This window comes from Triturus cristatus, chromosome 3_1, assembly GCF_964204655.1.
Source record: "Triturus cristatus chromosome 3_1, aTriCri1.1, whole genome shotgun sequence".
Classification (NCBI taxonomy): Eukaryota; Metazoa; Chordata; class Amphibia; order Caudata; family Salamandridae; genus Triturus; species Triturus cristatus.
The window spans coordinates 856,650,761-856,674,385 of record NC_140583.1 but is presented as its reverse complement, the minus strand read 5'-3'; the positions used below and the strand labels follow the sequence as shown (position 1 = coordinate 856,674,385).

Genomic DNA, 23,625 nt, shown 5'->3' with positions numbered 1-23,625 from the left:
CCTAGGGCTTTCAATGTTTTTATACCTAACAAGTTTTCTGGACATGATTTAGTAAGCAATAAATCTGTGGTTCGTGTCAATGGACCAACCGTAAGTGGAAGGGGTTGCGTTACTTCATTAATGATAGGCTTTCCTGAGAATCCAAGGGAAATATTCTGTGAGCCTGAGAGGGGTGCCCCTGGAACTTCACTGCGTCGTATAGTTGTTCTGCTTGCCCCTGTATCAAGTAAAAACTTTCTGTCTTCCCCTAATAGTTCACTATGTACATAAGGTCCCTCTTGATCTACAGGAACCTCGATAAGGGGTAAGCCAACTTCCCTCTCTAGGCTATTTCATGTGTATCGCTGATAATCGGGATAGTCATTTTGTGCATACTGGTACATCTGTTGCGTTGTTGCTTGTGTGGCAGCAATAGGCTGCGCTTGTGGTGGTGCTACGGTCTGTTGTAGATCTGCCTGTTGCGGAGCTAGTTGTTGCGGAGCTGACCTAGGTTGTGCATGCTGAGGGATTTGTTGTTGATTCTGATCCTGTCTAGGTGGACGTGGTCTTTCCTGTGTTCTACCCGTGGCGATATTATGTTTCAGAACTGGACAATCGTGTATATAATGACCTTGTTGCTTACAATAGTTGCATGTCCCTTTCGTCGGACCTGCGGAATCACCTTTTTTATGACCATCAGCTGGAACTGACTGGGCAACAAGCATTTTCATTTTCGTATCTTTCATACGTCTTTGTTCATGTTCTTGTTCTTCTCTAATTCTATTGTGGTGATATTGTAACATCTGTAACATCTGTGACGGGGTGTTACCTTGCCAGGTACTCTCAAATTTCAATACTCTATTCTTAACTTGCGGCAGGGAATTTTCAACTAATTTTGTCACAAACAGATGTGGATATGACTCGCTACTTGCTTTTATGCCACTATTGATACCAAAACATTTTTCAAATCGCGAATAGAAATCACTAGTGTCTTCATCTTGCTTTTGTTTACAGGCTGAGATTGCACCCCAGTCCTCCTTTTTCGTAGTTAATAAACGTGGCAGTACCTGTACTAGTAATCCTGGTAGTGCTGTAGTCTTTTCCCCAAGCCCTGATCCTGCAGCTCGGGCCTTTTCTTCGTTTTCTAATGCTGTCCAATCTATCTTTTGGTCTCCCACCTCCCATTCCTTTTCTTTGAGTTTCTCGTAAACACCGGCAGGCATTAACACTTTCAATATTTTCATAATGTCGGGGTAGGTATACTCTCCCATGAGCAACATGTCTTTTATCTCACGGTGGAAACCTGCTGGATCCTTGTCATGGCTGGGTACTACTTTCTTCATTTCTAATAATTCAATTTTAGTTATAGGCGTGTACACAAACACGCGTGTAAAGTTATTATCTTCACCTCTGATTGGGTGTACTTCGCGTAACGGATTCTGTCTATCTATGTGATACATTTTTCTTCCCATAGTGGGATTTGGAACGTGTTCTGGGTATGCGGAAACTATATACTGGTTTCGAAATTCTAGAATTTCTTTAATCAAATCAGTACCTGACCCTCTCCATTTATCCGTGAGTAGTTCTGTCAATATGTCAGGTAAGGGTCCAGGATCGGAGTGTTGGCTTTTATATAATATAAGGAGGTGTTGAATCATGTATATACTAGCTAAACGCTGTTCGTCTGGGGCAAGATTCAGAAACGTGTGTGCTAGTGCATCATCACTGTATTTGCTGGGACTGTCAGCCCATTGTACTGCTGACCTGGCTAATTCTTGTTCATCCATGGAATCGAGCATATGGTACCCCCTTCGATCTCGGAGTAATTTATCAGCGGCTTGGAATAGGTGTTCAGGGGACCTTGTATTTAACATAGGGGCTTGAAAATGTCTGTTACATTCTGGACGTATCGGACGTATCGGATCATTAAAGCCTCTAGTATTATTATGGGGTCTTCCTCTACCTACGTAAGCTATCGTATCTAATTGTTCTGATTCTTGCTCCTCCTCTCCCTCTGATTCAATTCTGTCTGCTTCTCGTCTTTCTTTATGTATTCGTTCTACTTCCTTGCGGATCTTTCGATACATGGCGATTATACACGCCTGTCTATCATGTTTCTCGTCTGATATGTTCTGACCCCATTTGGCAAGTTTTTGCATGGTATCATGATCTGCCTCAGGCCTGTCTTGGTTCCTGATCACGCAGTTTATGAAAAAACGTAGTAGTTGTCTTTGTACATCCACTTTCTGGTATTCCATAGCTTCGTTAATACTTTCTGGGCCTCGCCCTGTTTGGACAAAGTGATATATATTGTCTAGGTGTTCAACCATCCCTGGTATCGTCATTAAATACAATGTAGCTCATCGTATACGTAGTGATGATAGTAGCAATCTGTCCTGTTTACCTGGCACTGGATCGTATCTACAATCCACAAGGTGTTCTTTAAACATGTCGGATGTCGCTAGTTGGGGTGTACGTTGGAGTGCTAAATCTCTAAGGGTCTGTTTATTTCGCGGCGGGGTGGCAAACATGTCTGTCGTACCTCTTGTAGCACCATCTGAGGTGCTGGGCAAGAAAGGATTTGTTGGATGTAAGATAGAAATTGTAGATGCGGGAAAAACGGTAGAAACGGACGGACCTGTGGGAATGGGCGTAGGAGTTTGTTGTTTCGGGGATACAGACGGATGATCTTGGCGTTGAGCACCATCGGTGGGCTGTGCGTGTGGCGGAGCATTAGCATATTCAGGAGCTACATCATCTAAATAGGAAGAAAGGAAAATATCTTTTGCTGTTTTGGGATGTGCTTTTATCGGGAGCAATGGGGGTGTCAAGTTTTTCGGTATTTCCGGGGTGGCCTGAGGTAACCCTTCGGCCAAAAGAGGATACATACCATTCATAAGAGTGTTTCGTTGTCTGTCTACTTGTTCTGCTTTTACTCGGGTACCTTCCTCAATTAATAAATTTTCTCGGGTTTTATTCGAGTTCTCCCTACCTTTCTCTTCTTGTCTGAGCGCTTTTTCTGTACGTCTATATGATTCTTTACGCCATAATTCAATGGCATCTTTCTGTGACTGTCTGGCTTTCTTTTTCCATAATTCTTCTTCTACTCTCATGATGCAATCTGCATCCCAGGTCCCAGCTGCGGGCCATCTCTGACTTTCTGGTAAATCTTTGGTGTAGTCCACCCATAAATCAAGAAATAACACGGCATCTAGGCCATGCTTATGATACATAAAGTATCCTGGAGTGTCCCTAGGTGGAATGGGAACAGCTTCTTCGAGTACCCCTTTTCTGGTTTTGATCTGTCTTAGTTTTGAAAAGAGCGGCATTTTTAGACCTTATTATTTGAACACACTTAATACAATAATGAACAATCATTCACACCACAATATGTAGAACGTATTAAAACATTTAACATTTAATGAACGATGATAATTAATAGAAAACTAGTTACTGACATAATACTGACACTAAATAATACTGAATTATATGCAAGACATACTAGATATACTGCTAAACAGTACAGATACACTGCTAAAACAGTGCAGACCGGATTTGTGTACCCAAACCCGTCTTGACCGGCACAACCTATGTGCACGTTTAAATGCCTCCCCGGCAATGGTACTCACCGGGTAGCGCGGAACGGAAGGCCTCGGAACTGAACTGAAACTGGACCGGACTGGACTCAACTCGACTGGACTCGGAACTTCGGAACCTGGTGGGCCTCTGTATACCTCGGATCTTGCTCTCTCAGCTAGGATCTGGTCGGGATACTTCGCACTTCTCACCGCCTCGTCTGGGTGTTGATCGCAGCCTCAGTCGCCCCCGCTTGGCCGGAGGGAGATACAGGAAATCCTGCAGGTACGCGTTTTTGTCCGTTCAGCTGTGGCAGGAGACCGGGCCTGCAACGCACCTCCGGCGCGTGAGATGAGAAAGTGTCCCTGTTCGGGCGCCAATTTATGTGGTAAATATTTCATTACCGGTACTATTTTTTATGCGGTAAAGTCTAGTAAGAATAACTCAGTAAATATAAGAGGCAGAATCCGTGGTATTAGAGGTTCTAAAAGGCTTTATTCCTCTATAAAGGAATTACAGTTCGAACTGTAGGCTTCAAATTCCATCACCACGAAGGTTCAGGAAGGGAAGGCAATACATTATTGACAAGTAATGATATTTATATGAAAAGTATTACATTAAGACAGATGCAAGAGGCGTAACAGCTGATAATACAGATAATGATACACATACGTAATGAAAAAAAGGCGTAAACATAGGCGTAACTAAATACGTCATTAAACATGATGTCACAAGTGGGTGGATCCATAAGAGAATCCTGCAATGTCAGCAGAAATACTTGGCAGAGATGCACGCGCAGCCGCATGACGTGTGATTGACGTGCAACTAGAGGGTGAAGGAGACTTGACATTTAGCTCTACATGTGGAGACAGAAGTCTGAGGGGTCATGTCAACCTAATCCCAAATCATATCTAATATCTTATGTTTAAAGAACTGTATTATCCAAAAGGAAAGGTCTCTCGGACGGAATCTATTCTATACTGACTGTTAGTGTGTGTACAAGCGTCTAAATGTCTACATGAGATGCGAGGGGGCAGGAATCTTCCATGGTAACAGGGGCTATGAATTACTTGCATGAGGACAGTGAGGCCTGGCCCTTTGCACGGTAGCTGGAAGAATGTTTACCTAAACTACTAGACAGGAATGCATCGGATGAGGAGCGGAGCAGATAATCTTGAAGGTGAAATACAGTTTTTGGCAGGCAACAGGCTGGATCAGGCACCGTTAGCCGCGCAGGGAGTAGGACAAAGTTCATGGATACAGATGCAGGTTCGGACTGGAGCTTTCAGAGGCAGAAGGCAGGAAAAGGCTTGATGGCAGAATTCAGGGCCTACTCACCTGAATCTGTAAAATGTGGAAAGTGAACCACATAAAGTCGGTGGCCTTTCATACTTAGGAATGGAATATCTGACCCAGTCATGGCGGATCTGAAAGAGGACATGTTGACGGTGGACGCACATGTATTTGCGTCTTCATAACTGGAACTGGAGGGAACATACATGTACTTGTAACATGCACATGGAGCCGTTGGGGTCTACGATAGGGGACATAACTGATCACAAAATTCATATTTCCTCAGGAGGAGCACAACCCTGCTGACTACATGTCACGGCATCCCATGCCCCGTGCAACAGAGACATCCTCCATGGCCGAGGAATACCTCAACTTTGTGCTGCGATAAAACACACCTGCCCCAATCATGATACAGGAGCTGGTGCAAGAAACCACAAACGATGTCACTCTACAAGCAGTCAAAACACTCATACAGCAACAGAGATGAGACGTAAACAACAGTAGCCCAGTAAGTGAAATGGTCAGAAGAGAGGAAATTCTTGCATTCAAAGAAGAACAGGAAGAGCTTTCTGAAACAGAGTGAGAAATACTGTTTCGAGGTACCAGGATAGCCATACCAAAGACCCTTCAATGGCAGACAGTAAGCATGGCACATGAGTCTCACAGAGGCATGGTGGTAACAAAAAAATGCTAATAGAAGCAGTATGGTTCTTAGGACATGATCGCCTGGTAGAGGACATGATCATGAGCTTTCACCTCTGTCAGATGATGGCAAGTCCACCCAAACTGGAGCAACTACGCATGTTTGACCTCCCCCAGGGTGTGTGGATGACCCTGGCCGCAGATTTCTATGTACTGCTGAACACCGGTAGCTACCTGCTGGTCGTCATCGACGAATGCTCTCGTTTCCCCATAGTGCGCCAAGTGTCATCATCATCAGCAACTGCCACCCAGCCAATTCTGGACGACATCTTTGCAGCCTTGGGTGCCCCTCTGACACATAAGACAGACAATGGACCACCGTTCTCAGGTGAAGAAGTTCTTGGCCTTTCTGGGAGTACGAATGTTAACCATAAAAAGCTGCTCCTAAAGTAGTGACCACTGTGAGGTTTGGGTTATATTGTGAGTGGAAACATCTAACAAAATGTAACGGACTGGTCTCACACACCACCTGGTGTCATGCTTCATCATTGACCAGTCCTCGCCCTCTAAAACCTTTTTTTTTTTTTTCTGGGAGTACACCATAGGAAGATAACACCTCTATGGCTGGAAGCAAATGTCATGATGGGGAGGTTTATGGGCAACATAAAGGAAGCTATCCAATGAGCAAAACTGGCACATATCTTTGTGGGCCAAACACTGTGCCAAACTCTTCGGGATTACCGCAACACCCCGCAGAGCTCGACAGGATGATGCCCGGCCGAACTGGTACTGGGGAAAACAAACAAGACCCGCCTGCCTCAACTGGAAGCCAAAGCCAGACCTGAGCTCAGTGACATTCTGCTGCACGTGAACAAGAGGCCAAGAGGAAGATGAAACAACAAGCTGACACACAGTGTCATGCCACAGCATCTCAACTAAAGCAGGGAGATCTAGTCCTTGTGTGTCAATGGCAAACACAGAAGTCAGACAGTCCTTTCTGGAGCCAGCCACTGAAGATAACACACGTCAAAGGGCCCATGATCACAGCAGTGACAGGGTCTTACTCCATCACTAGAAACAGTTCTCACTTCTGAGAGTTCAGAACATCAGATGTTGATGAAGGGGAAGCACAGCCAAGTATCAAACAGAAGTCTCCGAGCGACAACACAGGGAAGTCGGTGGAAGCAGCCCCTCACAGCAGTGAAGGACCTCTCGGGGCTGAGGTTGCAGGAGAAGAAAAGGGCCAGGGAAAGGAGAGCTCCCTCCCAAGAAGAGTGAGTCGAAAACCCCAAAAGCTGATTGAAGAACTATGATGAATGGGTCGAAGAACTTTCATTCTCGGGACTCAGTCACAATGTATATCTCTCGCTCTATCTTTCTCTCTCTTTTTTTCCTCTTGTTCTTTTCACTTGTCTCTTTTGCAATATATTAATTGCAGGGGGAGAGCATAGAACATGATCATTTTCGCCAACTAAGGCAGATGAGGGGAAAGTCTTTATTTTGTCAACAAAGGGGGGAGATGCTGGTACGACTTGAGCAGGTGGGCACTAGGATCCTGCACAGACCAGATGGGGAGGGGACCGGACACCACTTATGGTCTCTCTCTCTCTCTCTCCCTCTCTCTCTCTCTCTCCCCCTCTCTTTCTCTCTCCCCTCTCCCCCCCCCCCCAGGCGTGCTGACCACTGGAATAATGAAGACTTTGTAGCCCTTACCGGCCGCCATGTGTTGTCCTTTGGGGTTGGGGCACAGGGGTCAAGGCAGGCACCGAAGTACGTTTTTGCGCACTAAAAGTGTTGCTTATGTGTGCAAATATTTTACAAATTAGCATTAACTTTTGTGAGTAAGTAAAATGCTTGTTTGGTAATTTTAAACTGCCAGCTGTGTATATAGATATGTACAAGTTGATTGCACATCATTGTATTACTGACATGATTGCTCTGTAAAAAGCAATCTTGATGACTCATTCGGGGTTATTTCCCAAGACTTGTAACGCTCTCTCTAAGACTAGCATATGTGAATAACTGAGGGCAGGGAGTAGTTTATAAACAGGTGATTTGATTGCACTCATGTAAGTAATATTAAAATATAAATGTATAGGACACTTTCATAGGGCAAAAAAATCATGGTTCGCAACAAGTTCATTAATTTGGTAACGAAATCTAAATTGGATTTTCATAAAACCACCACATGTGCATTTTATGAAAAGAAGAGACTGAGGAGGAGGTATTGATTTATTAAAACAGTATTGCCGCTCGGTTTACCAAATGTGATGCAGCTTAGACACAATTACAGTCACGTAACAGAAGCTCTCCTGCACACATACGATTGAAAGTAATCCAGCCCTTGTTTCCATTTTTCACGCTCCCTGGCATTACCAGGCCCTTTAAAGACAAATCACTTCCATTAATAACATGTAATTAGAAGGGGTGCTGTATAGGAATCATTACAGTTGACACAGTTAATTATTTGTTACAAACCCGAAGAACGGACAGCATATTTAACTACATCTATTACACGTTGAAACTAACTATGTATCGAATGCAGGGCTCGCTTGATAGCTACTGCCAGAGTCAATAGATCTATTATTCTGTTTATAGCTGATTTGATTGATTTAATGTTGAGTTCTTTATTTATGCGGCTCGCAGAATAAATTGACCAGGGCAGGACAAAAGGTGTAAGGTATATTGAGCAACAAATGATTATAATACATGGGAACCCTCAGCAGTTTTTTTTGCTCCAGCGGTGCCATAGCAGCTACTGCCCACAGCACGATTCTCCAGGGCGAGATTAGAGGATGCAGAATGTGTCTCTCATTAGTGGAAAAACCACTTGCTCAGCGCCGTGCCTGTGGAAACCCTATAAAGGATCAAACAAGAATTCCCTTTCATTTCGGGCCATTTTAAAATCCTTTTGGATTCCAGCAAAGGCGCAGGCTGATTGCTGGAGCGGGTAAGGGTTTGAACGCAAGTTATGAGCCCAGTGTCAGGCTCCTACTGCAACAGGTGCGTTGTATTCGTTTCTGTGCCTACAGGTGATATGGGCTGGCGGCGTAGGTATTCTTCAGGTGAAATGGGGATTACAGAAGAGAGAGAGAGACCGAAACACACACAGACTCACTCCCTCTCTCTTACTTTTCCCAAGGATCCACCAGCACCTAAAGGTAATTTTGGATTAAGGCGGAGTTACAGGATAACCTCAGGAAGTTGGTCTTGTATGGTGATATAAAAGGAGTAGCACTCATAGATGAGTATAATAAATATCATATAACTGTTTGACGCACAGCAACTCCTTTGCAAGTGCACTTACCGCCTTCTGTTTGGGGGGCAAGGGAGCACTGGGACCCCAGTGCTGCAGGGGAGAGGAAGCTGCCAGAATCTTAGCAGGAGTAGACTCACGCTGTGAGTATCATCGCAGACTCTCTGAGGCAGAAGCTGAAAGGAAAATAAGAAGCAGAAGAAATTCAGGAACTCCCTGCAAGAAAATCTGAGGGGACTGCAAAGTGAAGAAAGTTGAAATGTATGAGAATGTGAGGTTGCTGATTGAAATATGGGAAAAGCAGACAAACCGCAAATGCAACATGTTGTCAGGCATTACGGCAAGTCATTGCTGCTCCTAAACCCTTCTATGCCTGTGTTGCCATGGAAGTACTAACCAAGATGTCACATCAAATGCCCAACTCCTTTCCAATGCCCCCGCAATCGAGAGACAGTCTGCCAAAGACATTGCCCTACGCAACCATACTACAACCACTTACTCAATCAGTGAGTAAGTGCTGCTTGTCCTTGAAATTCCTGACACAGTACAGGCTTGTTCTCCAGGACCACACCTTTCCAGTCAAGCTAATATTGCAGAAGGCTTGAAACAAGGCTGTAACGGAAGACCTGACATCTTCCATATTATGGGTGTTCATACACCAGAATAACTGATGCACAAGTACAGTCTGACTGGCTGAACTCAGATAACCACGAATGGCCAAAAAGATATCATACATATTATTGTGCCAATAAATAATTTCTCAAGCTATGTAAATATGTCACTTTCACAATTAAGCCCTCCAGCTAGTACCCTGTACTGAATAATACTGGATGAAAATTACATTTAAACAATTAACTTCTATTTTTATGCCAATGATCTCTGTGTTTGTTGCAAATTGGGTTCTGCCTCTTCAGTATGCCCAGGATTTTTGTTTATATAGTCACCTGGTTTTGGGCTTTTTACTGTGGGTGAGTCTCACTACCAGTATCTCACTCTCGGCAATCACATGGCATACGGACTGCGTGTGTTTTCCTGCAGTGTCTGCCTTTTAAGATAAGGCCGCTGTAATGCTGTAGTTCAGGTGGCTAATACACGTGAACACAGGTACACACTTGTGTGCCATCGTATGTGGGCTGCACATGGGAGACTACTGTCGTACACAGCCTGGTAACAGCGCAGAGGTAGCCTGGCGCAATGGGGACTCTGCTCCACTTCGCTACCCTGTGAGTCTGAATTGGGTGTTTGGTTCCCGCTGAAGACAATTGTGGATCTATTTCTTGTGATGGCTTCTTACAAAATTCCCTCAAATACATACAGCAAAATGCACAGCGACTCTAGTATTGTCTAAAGAAATGTCTTCCATATAAATGAAAGGCAAAATAATAAGACTGCAACAGTAGAATTCTATATGACCAGAATGGCAACACAACACAATTCCACACACAATACATTTGATATGGGAGAGATTGCTACTCACATGGTCCTGCTTCGGCTTAGTGAGATGACACTTGAGTTTCCCTTTGGGGCAGTATGAGAGGGGTCACATTGTGATACGCCCCTGTGATGAGGCCTCACCTCAAAGCCTGCTGCACTTTGTATTTTTTTGTACAGTCTATCAGGTATATGGTAGTATGTAGTTGCTTCCCATTGTTAGGAGACGGGGCATTCAGACTTCTTGGTTGCTTTGTAATATTTGCAAATATTGGATTGCCCCTCGAATTGGGTCAGCATCTGCTCTTTCTTAAAATGTGCAAAAAAAGCATGAATTTAATGCTGTTTCAGCTGGTTTTAGGTCTGATTGTTTCTTAATGTGCCGATGGTAGAATTCTGGTGGTGGTTATTAATTTATTGTGTTTTATAGATGCTTTGGTCAAAGGGTTTATTATGAAACATGCACTTGAATGTTAGAAAGGTTACTGATTGCCTCCCCTTGGCGATGAAATGTGTTCCCAACTTGTGAAGTACTTTTCATTTATTATGTGCTGTGTTTTTTTATTCGTTGTTCTTTTATGGTCACATTGTGGCCAAAATAAAGAAATGAAATGATGTTTGATGCAAACATTTCCTGTAAGTATTATAATTTAGTAGTCGATCTTCATTAATGGTCTATGGCACGATAGTTATTAACTAGTTTTAATTAATAGTTTGATTTACAAAATGATGGAATTATATAGTTTTAATTACAGTTTGAATTTAACAGTGTGGAACTGAACTAAGACATGTGTAAAGGGAAAAAATATCAGGTTCTGAACATTTAATTTAAATCAGAGCATGGATGAAGGAGGGTGTGGGCAGACAAACAAAATTTAACATATGACACATATACAGTAAGCACAAAACAAATACCCAGGGCTGAGAACATCACATGCCATACAAACAAATATGGTTACAGCCCATTATGTAGTAGAAACGAGTTCGAATCAGGTAGTCTGAATTCGTTTTTATTTTTTCAAACAAAATTAATGAGACTAGTTGATTGAAACTTTCAAAACATTAACATGATCACAATTGTTCAACAGCAAATATAAACTGAAATCATAGCTGCATGCAGCAAGCAGATGGAGCATGTAGGAATCGTGTTGAGGCCAGCAAGTTCCAAATAGGGCAGAGTTATGTGGTGTTCTTATTCTGCACTATTACAGTATCCTCTTTACACTTTTACTATTGATTTTGTATGGACCTTTAATAAATTACCTCTGAAAAGGTATTGGCAGTTTGGCATTGTGTGCATTGCAGACCCCATTGACTCTTGCAGGTTTGAGCTTCAAGATTAGTCAAGCTCCACTAAAGGAAGTTCCTGTGGAAAAAATTTGGAATGTCTTGACTTTCTTCTTCCTTTGAACAGTTGGATTAGGGTTCTGTGTAAGCTTGGATACAAACTGGTGTCTTCTACACCTGCTGTGCCTGTGACTTTCTTACAGTCTTACGATCTACAATAACTTGTATTACTTTTTTTTTATTACAAATGCCAGTAATTCAGAATTGCAGCACATCAACATATTTTCATAGCATTCTTACTGCACTTCATGAAGGCTTGCATGTCATAGAGGTGTTTCTTGAGTGGACTGGGTCATCACTTAAGATACAATGTCAAAGGTTCTGTGTGCCTTCTTTTGCATAACTGTGTGTCTTACTGAAAGGCAGTGTTGACACCACTACTGAGCAATGTACTTCAAAGCAGAATTACAGGCCTAATCATGAGTTTAACAGCACAGTATGAAATCTTTTGATTTGTTTCTACTGATGTTCAAAGCACAAATACATTTGTTGGCATCTTCTAAAAGCAGAATGAAGCTCCCCAAACAGTTGATGGTGAACACTGTATTTTTTCAGTTTAACTTGTGAGACAAAACATTGTCTTGTTCTATTCCTGATACTAGGTCAGTACGTGAAATTGCTAATGGGATTGCCATATGTATTGCCGGACATCATCTTCCAACACACATGAACCCATTTCCCTCATTTAAATGTGAAGGTTCCAATGAGTTTGTTTCCAATATTAGTGACTCTACCACATGGCTGCCTTTGTAATATCATCAGAAGCCTGGCCCTATTTAGGATATGGCTTCCAGGGTAGACATTTCCAGGTATGAAGAGGATACATGAAAAGAATTCCCCAACATAGTGGGAGAAAACTCCCAGCAATAAGAGACATTTATTCTTTGTTTTTTGGAGAACAATGGCTGGTGGTTCATCTGGCATAACATGTGTGCAGAGACTGCCTATGCCCACCTTATCAATGGGTAGACTTTTGCCACAAAATCCATGCTGCAAGAGGGGGATCTCTATACATGGCATGTAATTTACTGCGGGGTCACAGCAGTCTGTTCTTTGCCCAAACTTCACAGTTTGATGGACAGTCTGCCATAATTTAAATGTTCTTACTGTGTCCTTTGATTGTTTATTATTGTTTTATAGGTACTTTGTTTAATCAAGGAAAAGTGAACAAGATAAGAGAAAACATTATGGTTAGCGATGTAAGCTACTAATATTGGACTGCTCCAAAACACATGGCATGATTTATCCCCTTTTGCAGTAGAAAGTTTTGAAATTCCAAGTGAAAGAGTACAAAAGCTACAGTTATTACTAATTCTAACCAAAGAAATGCTTTATTTGTTTTATCATCAAGACATTTAAGTCTTTCAAACATGAGTGACAAAATAAAGGAAAGATTATTTGTCCTTTGTAATCCCTGATGATAAATAATCAAAAATTGTCCACTTTCCTTGGGTCCATTAGACCACAATGTTCTTGACCAATGATCGAGACAAGATAAGCTTGCTGTGCTTCCATAATGTGGTCAAGATGAGACGTTGTTGATGATTTTGCAGCTGTCACTGTAATTTGTGAAAGGCATATTTTGTTCCTTTTGTTTGCATGCTGTTATGCTGTATAATGATAAGATACAATTAAACATGTTTCAGGAAATCTATATATCTTACAATTACTTCGTTCAGACTGTGGAGAACTTGACAATTCTACCTTGCATGTTTCTTCATGCTTTAAGTGACATGCCACCCGCTCTGCCAATCCAGGTACTGGAAAACATTTGCTATCTCATACATGAATGATTAAGTGGTAGCAAACATTACTAACAAGTTAAAGACAGTGATTGGAAAAGTGTGACACACCATTTTCAGTCTGCACATACTTTTTTGATGTGATATATAGGATGTGGCCAGTAAACAGAAGAACCTGAGACAAGAAACAGAAGTTCTGTTAGGCTGTTCATTAGGTATGTGGCTAGAGAGATTTCCCACATTCTAATAGTGTTTGATTTTTTTTATCATGTCTTTCTCTAGTGGATCAAGAATACCATTTCCAAGACAAATATCTTTTTTATCGATTCCTTGATGATGAACAAGAAGATGCCCCGATGCCATCTGAGGAAGAGAAGAAGGAAAGTGATGAAGAGCTCCAAGACACATTTCTTTTATTGTCTCAGATCGGACCAGATGCTCATATGAGGATGATATTGAGAAAACCGTGAGTGTAATTCAGAATGTGTTGTATTTTACAAGGGTACCTTTGCTTTCTGCTACTAAAGAAATATTATCTAATATTATTATTATTTATTTCAGCAGACTGTACACTAGCCCTTCACAACCTAGCACACCCTTCTATTCATGAGTTCTTGTTCTTTGAACAATGTCTACTAATATTTGAATGTGGTTTTCAATTTCATTGCCACAGGGTACTATTTGAGCAGTAAGCATGCTCAATTGCTATTTACTTGCATTACTATTTTTCTTTTGATAGTCCCAGTATATGGATATGTTTTGCTGATTGTGGAATTAATTGTTGTGTGACGTATTGTTCAGTCAACTAGCCATAGTCTTTGGGGTTCTGAAATTGGGATGACAAAAATCTTTAAATGATCAGTTGCTTAACCTCAGCTATCAAACATTGGAGGCTATGTTTCATGTGGATGTCTAATATTTTAGAATACTACTACTAAGGCAATTTATATTGTTACTGGCACCTACTGCTCTTGAATCTTGTTAAATAATTTGCAACTTTCAGTTCCAAACACATTATGTTCGAAACATTTAGTGAGAAATTCAACAAATTTACCTGAATGCATTTTACATTTAGTTTGAATAAGTTTTTAGAAAAAAAGGTTTTTAAAAAACTGCTCTATTTACAACCATGACCTCATCACACAGGAAGAATTACTGTTCTAACACCAGTCCTAGTCAATGTATTCTCTCAGATCAAGTTCTTGTAATTTATTATGTGGTAATGGTCGCAGGTTATTTTTCAAAAGAAGTAGCCTTAAAAAAATAATTTATTATGTTGCTTGGCGGTATGAATCACGCAATCACAATTTAAAAGTGTAAAAATCTTAAGGCCTTTGAACATACTTTTTTATCCAGAATTTACTGAAATTATAGAAAATTAGGCTGATTATCAGTTTGCTTTTTGGATTCAGTTGATCATTGTCTTTTCAGTCAAAATAATCATGTTGTTGTTCTGACAGTCATAGCTTTGTTCCTATTAAATTACTTTCCTTGTTTTTTCTTTCTATTCATAGGCCTGGCCAGAGAACTGTTGATGATTTAGAAATCATATATGAAGAACTCCTTCACATTAAGGCCTTATCTCACCTTTCTACTACGGTATGTGTTGCTCTTAGAAAGATTGCTCATATCAAGGACAAGTAGAACAGCAATACTGATATAAAATGTATCACATCAACTTCTAAAGTGTATTTTCATTTTCCAACTACTCAGGGCAACAAGTAACCCAATTACTTTTGTGCTATTACGACTCTAAAATAATTTTTAAATGATATAATTTATATAAAATCTTGGATAATTCTACCTATCCACCTTCAAGTATATTGACATTTTCACTGGCCGAATTACATTACCTGTCTCCTGTACTGAGCCTCATTGCGTGTTTGTTTCTTCCTTGGAGATTCAAAGACTGCCAACTGCTGGGCAAATCTTGTCCCTATGCCTTAAAGAGTCTTTTGTTTCCTAAAAAGTAGCTGCATAATAGATTATTTTTGCTCTTTCACGTTCAGTAGATGTTTCACCCAGGAAAGGGTAGACAACTTTACAACCAACACTGAAATATATTCTGTTTTAGTGATGTTTTCTTGGCCCATGACCTCCACATCAGTGTCAGACTCAATATATTGGAGCCAACCACTTTTTAAAGAATTTTTGTTTTGTTTTTAATTCGAATACTGTTTTTAGTTTTATTAAGAGATGAAGATGGTTCTAGGTTACATTTTGAAAATACATAAATATATTACAAAGTCCAAAATAAATGTACTAAATATAAAGATACCAAATTCCGGTTTGTGTTAGAAAATTGAAAAAAGAAAAATAAAGGCCCTGATTAACAAATTTGTTTCATGTGAGTAAGTGGGATTTACTCCTCAAAGTTCAAAATTATTTTAAGTCTAATTCGGCAATAAATGAAAGTCACTCACAGGAGAAACTGTGTAAATTGATGCCTCAGTCATTAAACCTCGATCTGATTGCTGTGATGTAAATCTAATATTTAAACTTCAGAATACATGAAACATTTGCCATAGTACTATGTTCTTTTTTGTTTGTTAACTTTATTCTCTACATTTCCCAACTATTTTTCAAATTAGAGAGCCTCATTCTCTCATTATTCCAGCCACTCACATTCCTTTTCGCACTCTCCCTTTGATTTTACTTTTCAGACTTCTCGTTGCTCTAGGCCCCCAAAAAATCACCAGTCACCATCACACACAATATATGTACCTTTGGTGCCTTTGTACGTGTGGTATATCTGGTACATCTCACATGAATTATTGATACTTTTGTTACATTTGGTACAGTGTGCATTTGGGAGATAGCCCTCCCAAAACAGTTCTCTGTCTTTCTTTGAAATGCTTCAAAGCACCCTAACTATCATCTCAAGGAAAGAATTGTTACCAAACATTGTCCGCCAGCCTTTTAACGATTCTGGTTTTGTTTTGTCATGGATTTTGCAAAACCTTATTGTTTGGGAAGCTGCTGGGCCCTTGTCTATCTAAAAATATATTGGCTAAAAGCAACATTTTGTTTTGGTCTCAAAAAAGTACACAGTGCTGTAGTACTCCCTGGCACTGAAGGGAACTATTTTGTGTGTGGCTGTACTCCTTGTGAAAGGGCAGCAAACTGTAACTCATAAGAAAGAAAGAAAGAAAGAAAGAAAGAAAGAAAGAGAAAGAAAGAAAGAAAGGATGAAAGAAAGAGGAAAATAGGAAAGAAGGAAAAGGGGAAGGGAAAGAAGGAAAGATAGAAAAGGGAAAGAAGGAAGGAAAGAAATAAACAAAGATAGATAGAAAGAAAGAAAGAAGGACGAAGGCAAGAACTAAAGAGGAAGGAAAGAAAGAAAAAGAGGGAAGCAAGAAAGAAAAAGAAAAAGGAAGCCAAGAAATAAAAAGAAAAAATGAATGAGGGCATGAAAGAAAAAAGAAAGACAGAAAAACAAAAGACAAGAACACAATTAAGAAGGCAAGAAAGAAAGGAATGAAAGAACAAACCGAACAAGGAAAAAATGAAGGCAAGAAAGAGAGGATGAGGTAGTCAAGAAGAAACGCAAGAGGAAGGCTAGAAAGAAAAAGGAATGGAAGGAAAAGAAAAGAGGAAAGAAAGATGCAAAGAAAGAGGAACGAGAGAAGCAAAGAAAGAAGGAAATCAGTAAAGAAAGAAGGTTTGACAGACATACATACTTACAAAGATATGGCACCCTCATGTGCTTATATTCAGAGTTCATGTGAGCTGCTGCAAGATATGAAAAAGCAGCCGTCAGATAAACAAAGGCCACATCACAATGAATTTACAACAGCTTTGGTAGGAGACAGAACTGATTATCCTGGAATGTGCCCTGTGCTCACATCTGATATAAATTATCCTGCTCTCACATCAGGCTCCACAAACAAGGGCAACACTAAAGTAATAATAAAGTAGAAACAAAAACACTGGCATTGAAGGGAACTCCCTTGTGTGTGGATGTGCTCCTTGTGAAAGGGTTCAATGCAGTTGCTCAGAGTAAAGTTACCCAGAGGCTGAAGTAGGCTGACCATTGCTCCAAGCTGTATGCTGTAGCGGGTGGAAGCAAAATATGAATGACACACACAGCAGACAAATGGATGAAAAGAGATAACGGACAGCTCCTTTAAATAAGTATATTTTATGTATAATTTTAGTAAAATGAAAAGGTCTTGGCTAACACCAGACCTAAAAACAATGCTGGAAAGTAAGATGCAAACGCTTAGTAAATGCACTCCAAAATTAAGTTACCTAGATTAAAAAAAACATTTTTCTATGACAGAAAATGCTAAAGAGTTTGCTGATAATATCCTTCCTTTTAATGCCTTAATGTTCAATGCTTTTGAGGTTACACTCAGTCCCAAACAGTGTTATTACATCAGCTCATTTTGTCTTTCTTGTACTCTGTTTTGAGTGTTTATGTAAGTCACAATGTGCATGCTGTGACTTTGTATGGAGGAAGATACATTTTTAATTACTACTAATCTACTACTTGGTAGCTTTTGATTATTGAAATAAAATAGACCTTCATTCCTTGTCTGGACAAGTCAACATGTATCTGAAGTATTTGATACACAGCTCAAAGTGTAATCTAAGCATAGCTGGGCAACTCCAAAGACACAGAGACTTTAAAATAGGATTGCTGAAAATACATCAAGAACGAAGGAATTTATGCCAAATTTCCACACGTACAATACATTTACATACAATTTATCTACACAGATCTCATTTGCATAGTCAGTAGAAATTATACAAACATGACATGGATAGCCCTCCTGTGTCTGCTTTGAGCATCCCTGAATTGAGGCAAAGCTGCAAAAGTGAAGAACGGGTACCTTTAGTGTGACTCTGTTAAACATTACCTGAATGAAGTCACCAGAGTTAATATCATTTTTTGAGGTTAATGAACATTATGCACCCTCATAAATATACTTGTAAAAAGCTATCAGATTGGTGCAATGGTGCTCGAATAAATGCATGTTTTGTTACATATCATTGTGTTCTGTAGATGTGTCATGTTTGGAAAAGTTAGGGTGCAATAGGGCAAAATGCATAGACTGGAGCTAAGTGGTGGTGTACATAGATTTAGGAGGATAACCGGGTAGTAGGAGGTGGGTGAGAGGTGTGGTTGAGATATAAGTTTTAAGGCCAGAAAGGTGTTAACACGCTCTTAGTTTATACATAATCTATAATGTAAAGATGTACAATTCCTGCAAAATAATTGATAACAGATTTACAGAGTTACATATATGATATCTTCAGAAACGTTCTTGAGACTAAAACCAATATTTAATGAGCCAGGCATGGTATAAGTTTGCATCAAACGAGATTCAAAGACACTCCACCCCCAGAGTAAAACCACACTGGGTAAAGTATTGTGCGAAGAGCATCAGTGATTTCTTGGTCAGTACAAACACAATGGCCATTGTATCAGCAAGGGAGTGACCAGAAGCACAGGGTTAGAGCAGCACCATTGGGATCTCCTCTAACAACTGGCCTGGCAACTTTCAGTTTCTGTTGCAGGAAGTGAATATCTGGTCCACCAGCCACAGGCGCCTCAGAACTTAGGTTTTCGTGTATGAACATCAGGAAAAATGCAAACATACAAAATGTGGGGACATACCTGGAATTACACAAGAAACCTCGAGGTCTATGTTGGTCCTGACAAAAGTAGCATTAAAGTCTAGTCTAATTTACTGAATAGAGACTTAGGTCTCTTCCTTCCCATAGTAGTTACAGTATATTTTCTTTGCTGGATGCCCAAGGGAGAAATACGAGTTTGGAAGATGCAGGGCTCTTCAATAATTTGAAGCCAGGAGTCAAACCATGTTTAGATGTTTTCTTAGCCTAAGAAAAAAATCCACAGCGTCTGGCCCCTTGCTATCTCTCTCTCTCACACACACACAAACACACACACACACACACACTAACACAAACACCTTACTTCTCCTCCTCCCCTGCTCCTCTCCCGCTTCCTCTTCCTCCTCTTCCTTTTCCTCTTCCTCTTCTTCCTTCTCCTTCTCTGCTTTTTCTCCCTCTTCTTCTTTGCCTTCTTTCTCTTCCCCCTCCCCTTCTCCTCTCCCTCCTCATCCTCTCACAATGAATGCATCTCTGTTCATCAGAAACATTGTGAGTGGAAGGAGCCATGAGTCTGCGTCCCAGCAAGCCTTCTGATACTGTCTGGATACTTTTTTAACCTAATAAAAAAATTAAAAAGCAGCTGGCAATTGCTGGACACAGACACACAATCCCTTCTTCTCTCTCCATGAGAGGTATTGTAGGACAAAGGAGACATGGGTTTATGCCACAACAAGGAGCAAGACACTGTTTTGAGGTCATATTGGTCATACATAAGAACACATGGAAGTAGATTTGGCCATTATCTCAGGGTAGTTGTCATTTATGTATGATATTAGCAGTATTTGATGTCAGTCATCATATTGTATGAATATCCACCAAAATAAGTAATAATGTAACATGGACATAAAAACAGCATGTACATATCTGAAACTGTCAAGTTGCATCTAAGTACTTTCATGTATTTCACACCTTACATGTCACACATATGACGCTATCCAAAATGGTGACTGCTCCTTCATATACGTTTACTAAATGCACACACCTCACTATATCAAGATGTGGCAGGGAACATACTAAACGTGTTTGCAGACAAAATGTATCAATTTCCCATTGGATCATGACTGTTGACACACAAATTTATGATGCCATGCCAGCCTCCCACCTCTGTGGTACATTTTCTTATCCCTGCAGTTTTGCCTACAATAATATGACTTTATTATTGACGGAAACACTCCTAACTCTTCAATCACAACTATATTATGTCATTGTATACCAACTTACTATGTTCAAACACCATGCATCTCATTATCCACAACAATGTATTTCATTTTGTGTCACATGACTGCAAGCCATGTGGACAGCATGCTGCGCTTAAATATGTTCTTTGTCACCTGTGCCTTAGTTTAAATCCTTCTCTTCTCACTTGTGCATCCAACTGAATTCTATTCATGAATCACTGCACAATGCTCAGCATTGTGAACACCACTCATGTATGCATGGACCTGGACAACATTACTTAGTAAATAATTATTTCCCCAGAACTCTCACCGATTCCACAATTATTTTACATTGTCATTCCCCAGCGCGTGGGATTGCAAGCCTCTACATGAGCTATTCTATAGTTATTTCACTAACCTTTGTCTCTGTTATCATAGTATCCACTTTAATGAATGTCACTAATATCACAACAAGTCGTGCCGCATAGGTATAAGGAAGTGCATGCTTATTATGGAATCGATCACCAATCACATAATCTTCATGGGTTCAAGCACTAGTTTAAATACAAGAAATAAATAATATATTTGAACAGACTTGGAAAGGCTCATTCTCCCATATACCAGAGCAAAACACAAGTCAGCTGTCATCACGTTGCTGTTTATTATTCATGAAATAAAGAACCTTGTATCTTTAACAATACTTTTATGTCAATGATTTGGATAGTTCCATAAGGGGCGCTAAATCGGGATTCCAAATATCAGAAGTTCTGCACACTCCTTAGGTTTTAGTGTCAAGCCTGTTGGAATCTCGTGAGAAACAGCTACTTTATAACTAATGTCAGTGGGAGTGCCAGTCCAGATCCTATTGGCTTCATCAAGCACACTAACAAGACCTTTAGCTTGCCTCTGTGGAATCTAGTAGATCATGTATGAAAATTAACAATCATTCTGTCTTGTTACGTTAGGTTATGTTAGTCATGTTTGTGGCTGCTTGGGGATCTACGATACCAATAAAGTGTTGATCGTAGATCTAATAGACATTACTTTAAAGTGATGTGGAGAATAGGTGTGGTCTTCTAGTTTTGGAGTAGACATTTTTTGAGTGTCAAGTTTGTAATAAACATAATATTTATGGTGAAGAATTGAGAGCTCAGTTTGGTAGGCTAGTTGTATCATGGAGGTAAACAACATTTACAATGCATCGTTTACAACGCATACCATTACAACGCAAGTCATTACAACGACGCGTTGTTGCATCACATGCCATTACAACGCAAGTCGTTTCAACGACTTGCTGTAGGGGGCAGAAGGTGTTGGATTTGTTGGATTTCCAATCCAACGCCTTCCCTACTGTTGCACAAACTGGAGTTGGAATAGTAACTTATACTATTCCAACTCCAGTGCCCCCCATACAGCAAGTCATTGTAACAACTTGCATTGTAATGGCATGCGATGTAACGACGTGCGTTGTAATGACATGCGTTGTAACGAGTGCTATTTATCATGGACAGTGCCTTGCTCTCAATGTAATGTATTGCTGACGATTAACGTTCTGTGATCAAGACATGCAAACGTTTCAGGGCATGCATTCATCAGTTACTAGAGACATCTGAACATAAAATCATGTAGGCAAAGTTATAGACTCAAACACACAAAAGGTGATAGGAGGAATGCTTGCAATAAGTCTAACCACTGGCAATCACTCGTTGTAGCATTTCAGTGTGTTGTTCTTTAGCCCAACATGCCACCTCAGTTTGGATCCAGACATATGCACATTACTCTTGACCATGCTACAATAGGGACAGTCCAGTCCGAACTGCCAGCTAGGATCTCCTTGAACCAGAACACAAGCAACCCAAGACAGGTTTCTTCCAGATGGATCACAGGTGTGGAGGGGGTGATAGAACGGTACCACGCATGGTCAATTATAGTCCTTCAATGTGAAGAGCAGTCAAATGTAGTTGCCAAGAAACATTAAATGATTTATTAATCAAAGTTTTGTATATGCTATCTTTTAGGTCAAGCGGGAACTTGCTGGTGTTCTAATCTTTGAATCTCATCCCAAAGCAGGAACAGTTTGTAAGTACTAAAATTTCAATTATACAGTTTCAAAATAAGAGAAATTGAAATGATTTTGCAGGAAGACTTTCTACAATGACATGTAGTACAACCACATGCTACCAAAGAGCTTTACAGTAACCCCAAATAAAATATAAATATTGTATTGGCGTGTATGATCTCAAACCTTGCCAGGGAGCGACAGAGTTTTACATGACCTTTCACATATTATAATTTTAGACATCAGTATATTAAGAGATTTGCCTAGACAAATAGCTAATTGCAGTCAAGCACCAAGGCCTGGATTCATGGCCAGGTCCCCTGGATTAAAGTCAACACCTTAACTGCTCCTTGTAAAGGCACTTTGTTGTCCTTTAAGACTTGCCTTTTTTAGCAATATCCTGCTCTCATCATTTCAAATAAGGTAAATAACAAGATACATTTCCAGGGTCTGATTCACAGAGCTTTTGTCCATGAGTAGATGTGATAGATTCAAGGAAATTCAGGAGTAAGACGGGATTTATCCGGGAATAGGTTACTAACAGTAAATTTAGCAAGATGGTTACTACATTTGATATCACATGTTGCAGCATACAAATGAAGCCACAGTCAACTGAGTGTCAGTCAGCAATTCTTCATCAAGGTGAACTCCAACAAATGGAAGAGGTGAGGATGTATGGACACTTGGAAGCCTCGACATTGCTCCTTCACTCAGCTGGTAGTGGAGCAGAAATAAAGCTTTCCAGGGGTATCTGAGCATTACACTCTTTTGTGTGTCTTAGTCACCATCCCTACTTCTCCTCTAAACATGAGCTTTATCCCTTGATATAAGCCTAGACAAACACTATGTTATATTAGCCCATGACCATGTAAGCCCAAAGAACACCTTTGGATCACATAAAAAGGTATCAGTGTACATATTGCTTATTAGAAAATATATGTTAATCAGATCCAGAACAGATCTGATGGACCATTATGCAAGCCTGTTTGCAAAGTTCTCTTTCTCCTTCCCAATATTGTGTTCACTTTACCTAAAAAAAACGACTTCTGCTGTTGTCTCCTTCTAGGAGGCAATATTGAGTTTCGACCACCTATGCACGACTACTATGTTATTAATTTATGTTGGACATGACCCTTTCTGCATGGTCGTTCCCAAACATTTTGCCTTCTCTCCTCCATTTTTGGTTAGTTCATTTTTGTTAGCTCTGTGACTTATAAGTCCCGAGTAAAGGGCCCAGGGCTTGTGAATTAAATGCTACTAGTGGGCCTGCAGCACTGATTGTGTCACCCAATTATTTAGCTGTTTAAACATGTCTCATCCCTGCCATTGCAAAGCCTGTGTGTGTAGTTTTAACCTGCCATGATGACCAGGCAAAATAAACCTTTTGCCAGACCTAAACCTTTCTTTTTAATACATTTAAGCCACCCCTATGGTAGGCCCTGAAAAGCCCCAAGGGCATGGTGCCATTGGACATGTACTTTTACGTTTTACATGCCCTGGGAG

At 40.4% G+C, this 23,625-nt stretch overlaps 1 protein-coding gene across 3 annotated transcripts in view; it reads left to right on the top strand.

Annotated features, from left to right (window-relative positions):
* Positions 1 to 23,625, top strand: part of RAPGEF4 (Rap guanine nucleotide exchange factor 4) — a 1,002,526-nt gene that overhangs the window by 661,598 nt on the left and 317,303 nt on the right. For all 3 annotated transcript variants that reach the window (XM_085645283.1, XM_085645282.1, XM_085645284.1), the window contains 3 exons: positions 13,549 to 13,732; positions 14,781 to 14,865; positions 22,082 to 22,142. In XM_085645283.1, coding sequence (XP_085501409.1) covers positions 13,549 to 13,732; positions 14,781 to 14,865; positions 22,082 to 22,142 — 330 coding nt within the window. The remainder of the gene's footprint in view (positions 1 to 13,548; positions 13,733 to 14,780; positions 14,866 to 22,081; positions 22,143 to 23,625) is intronic.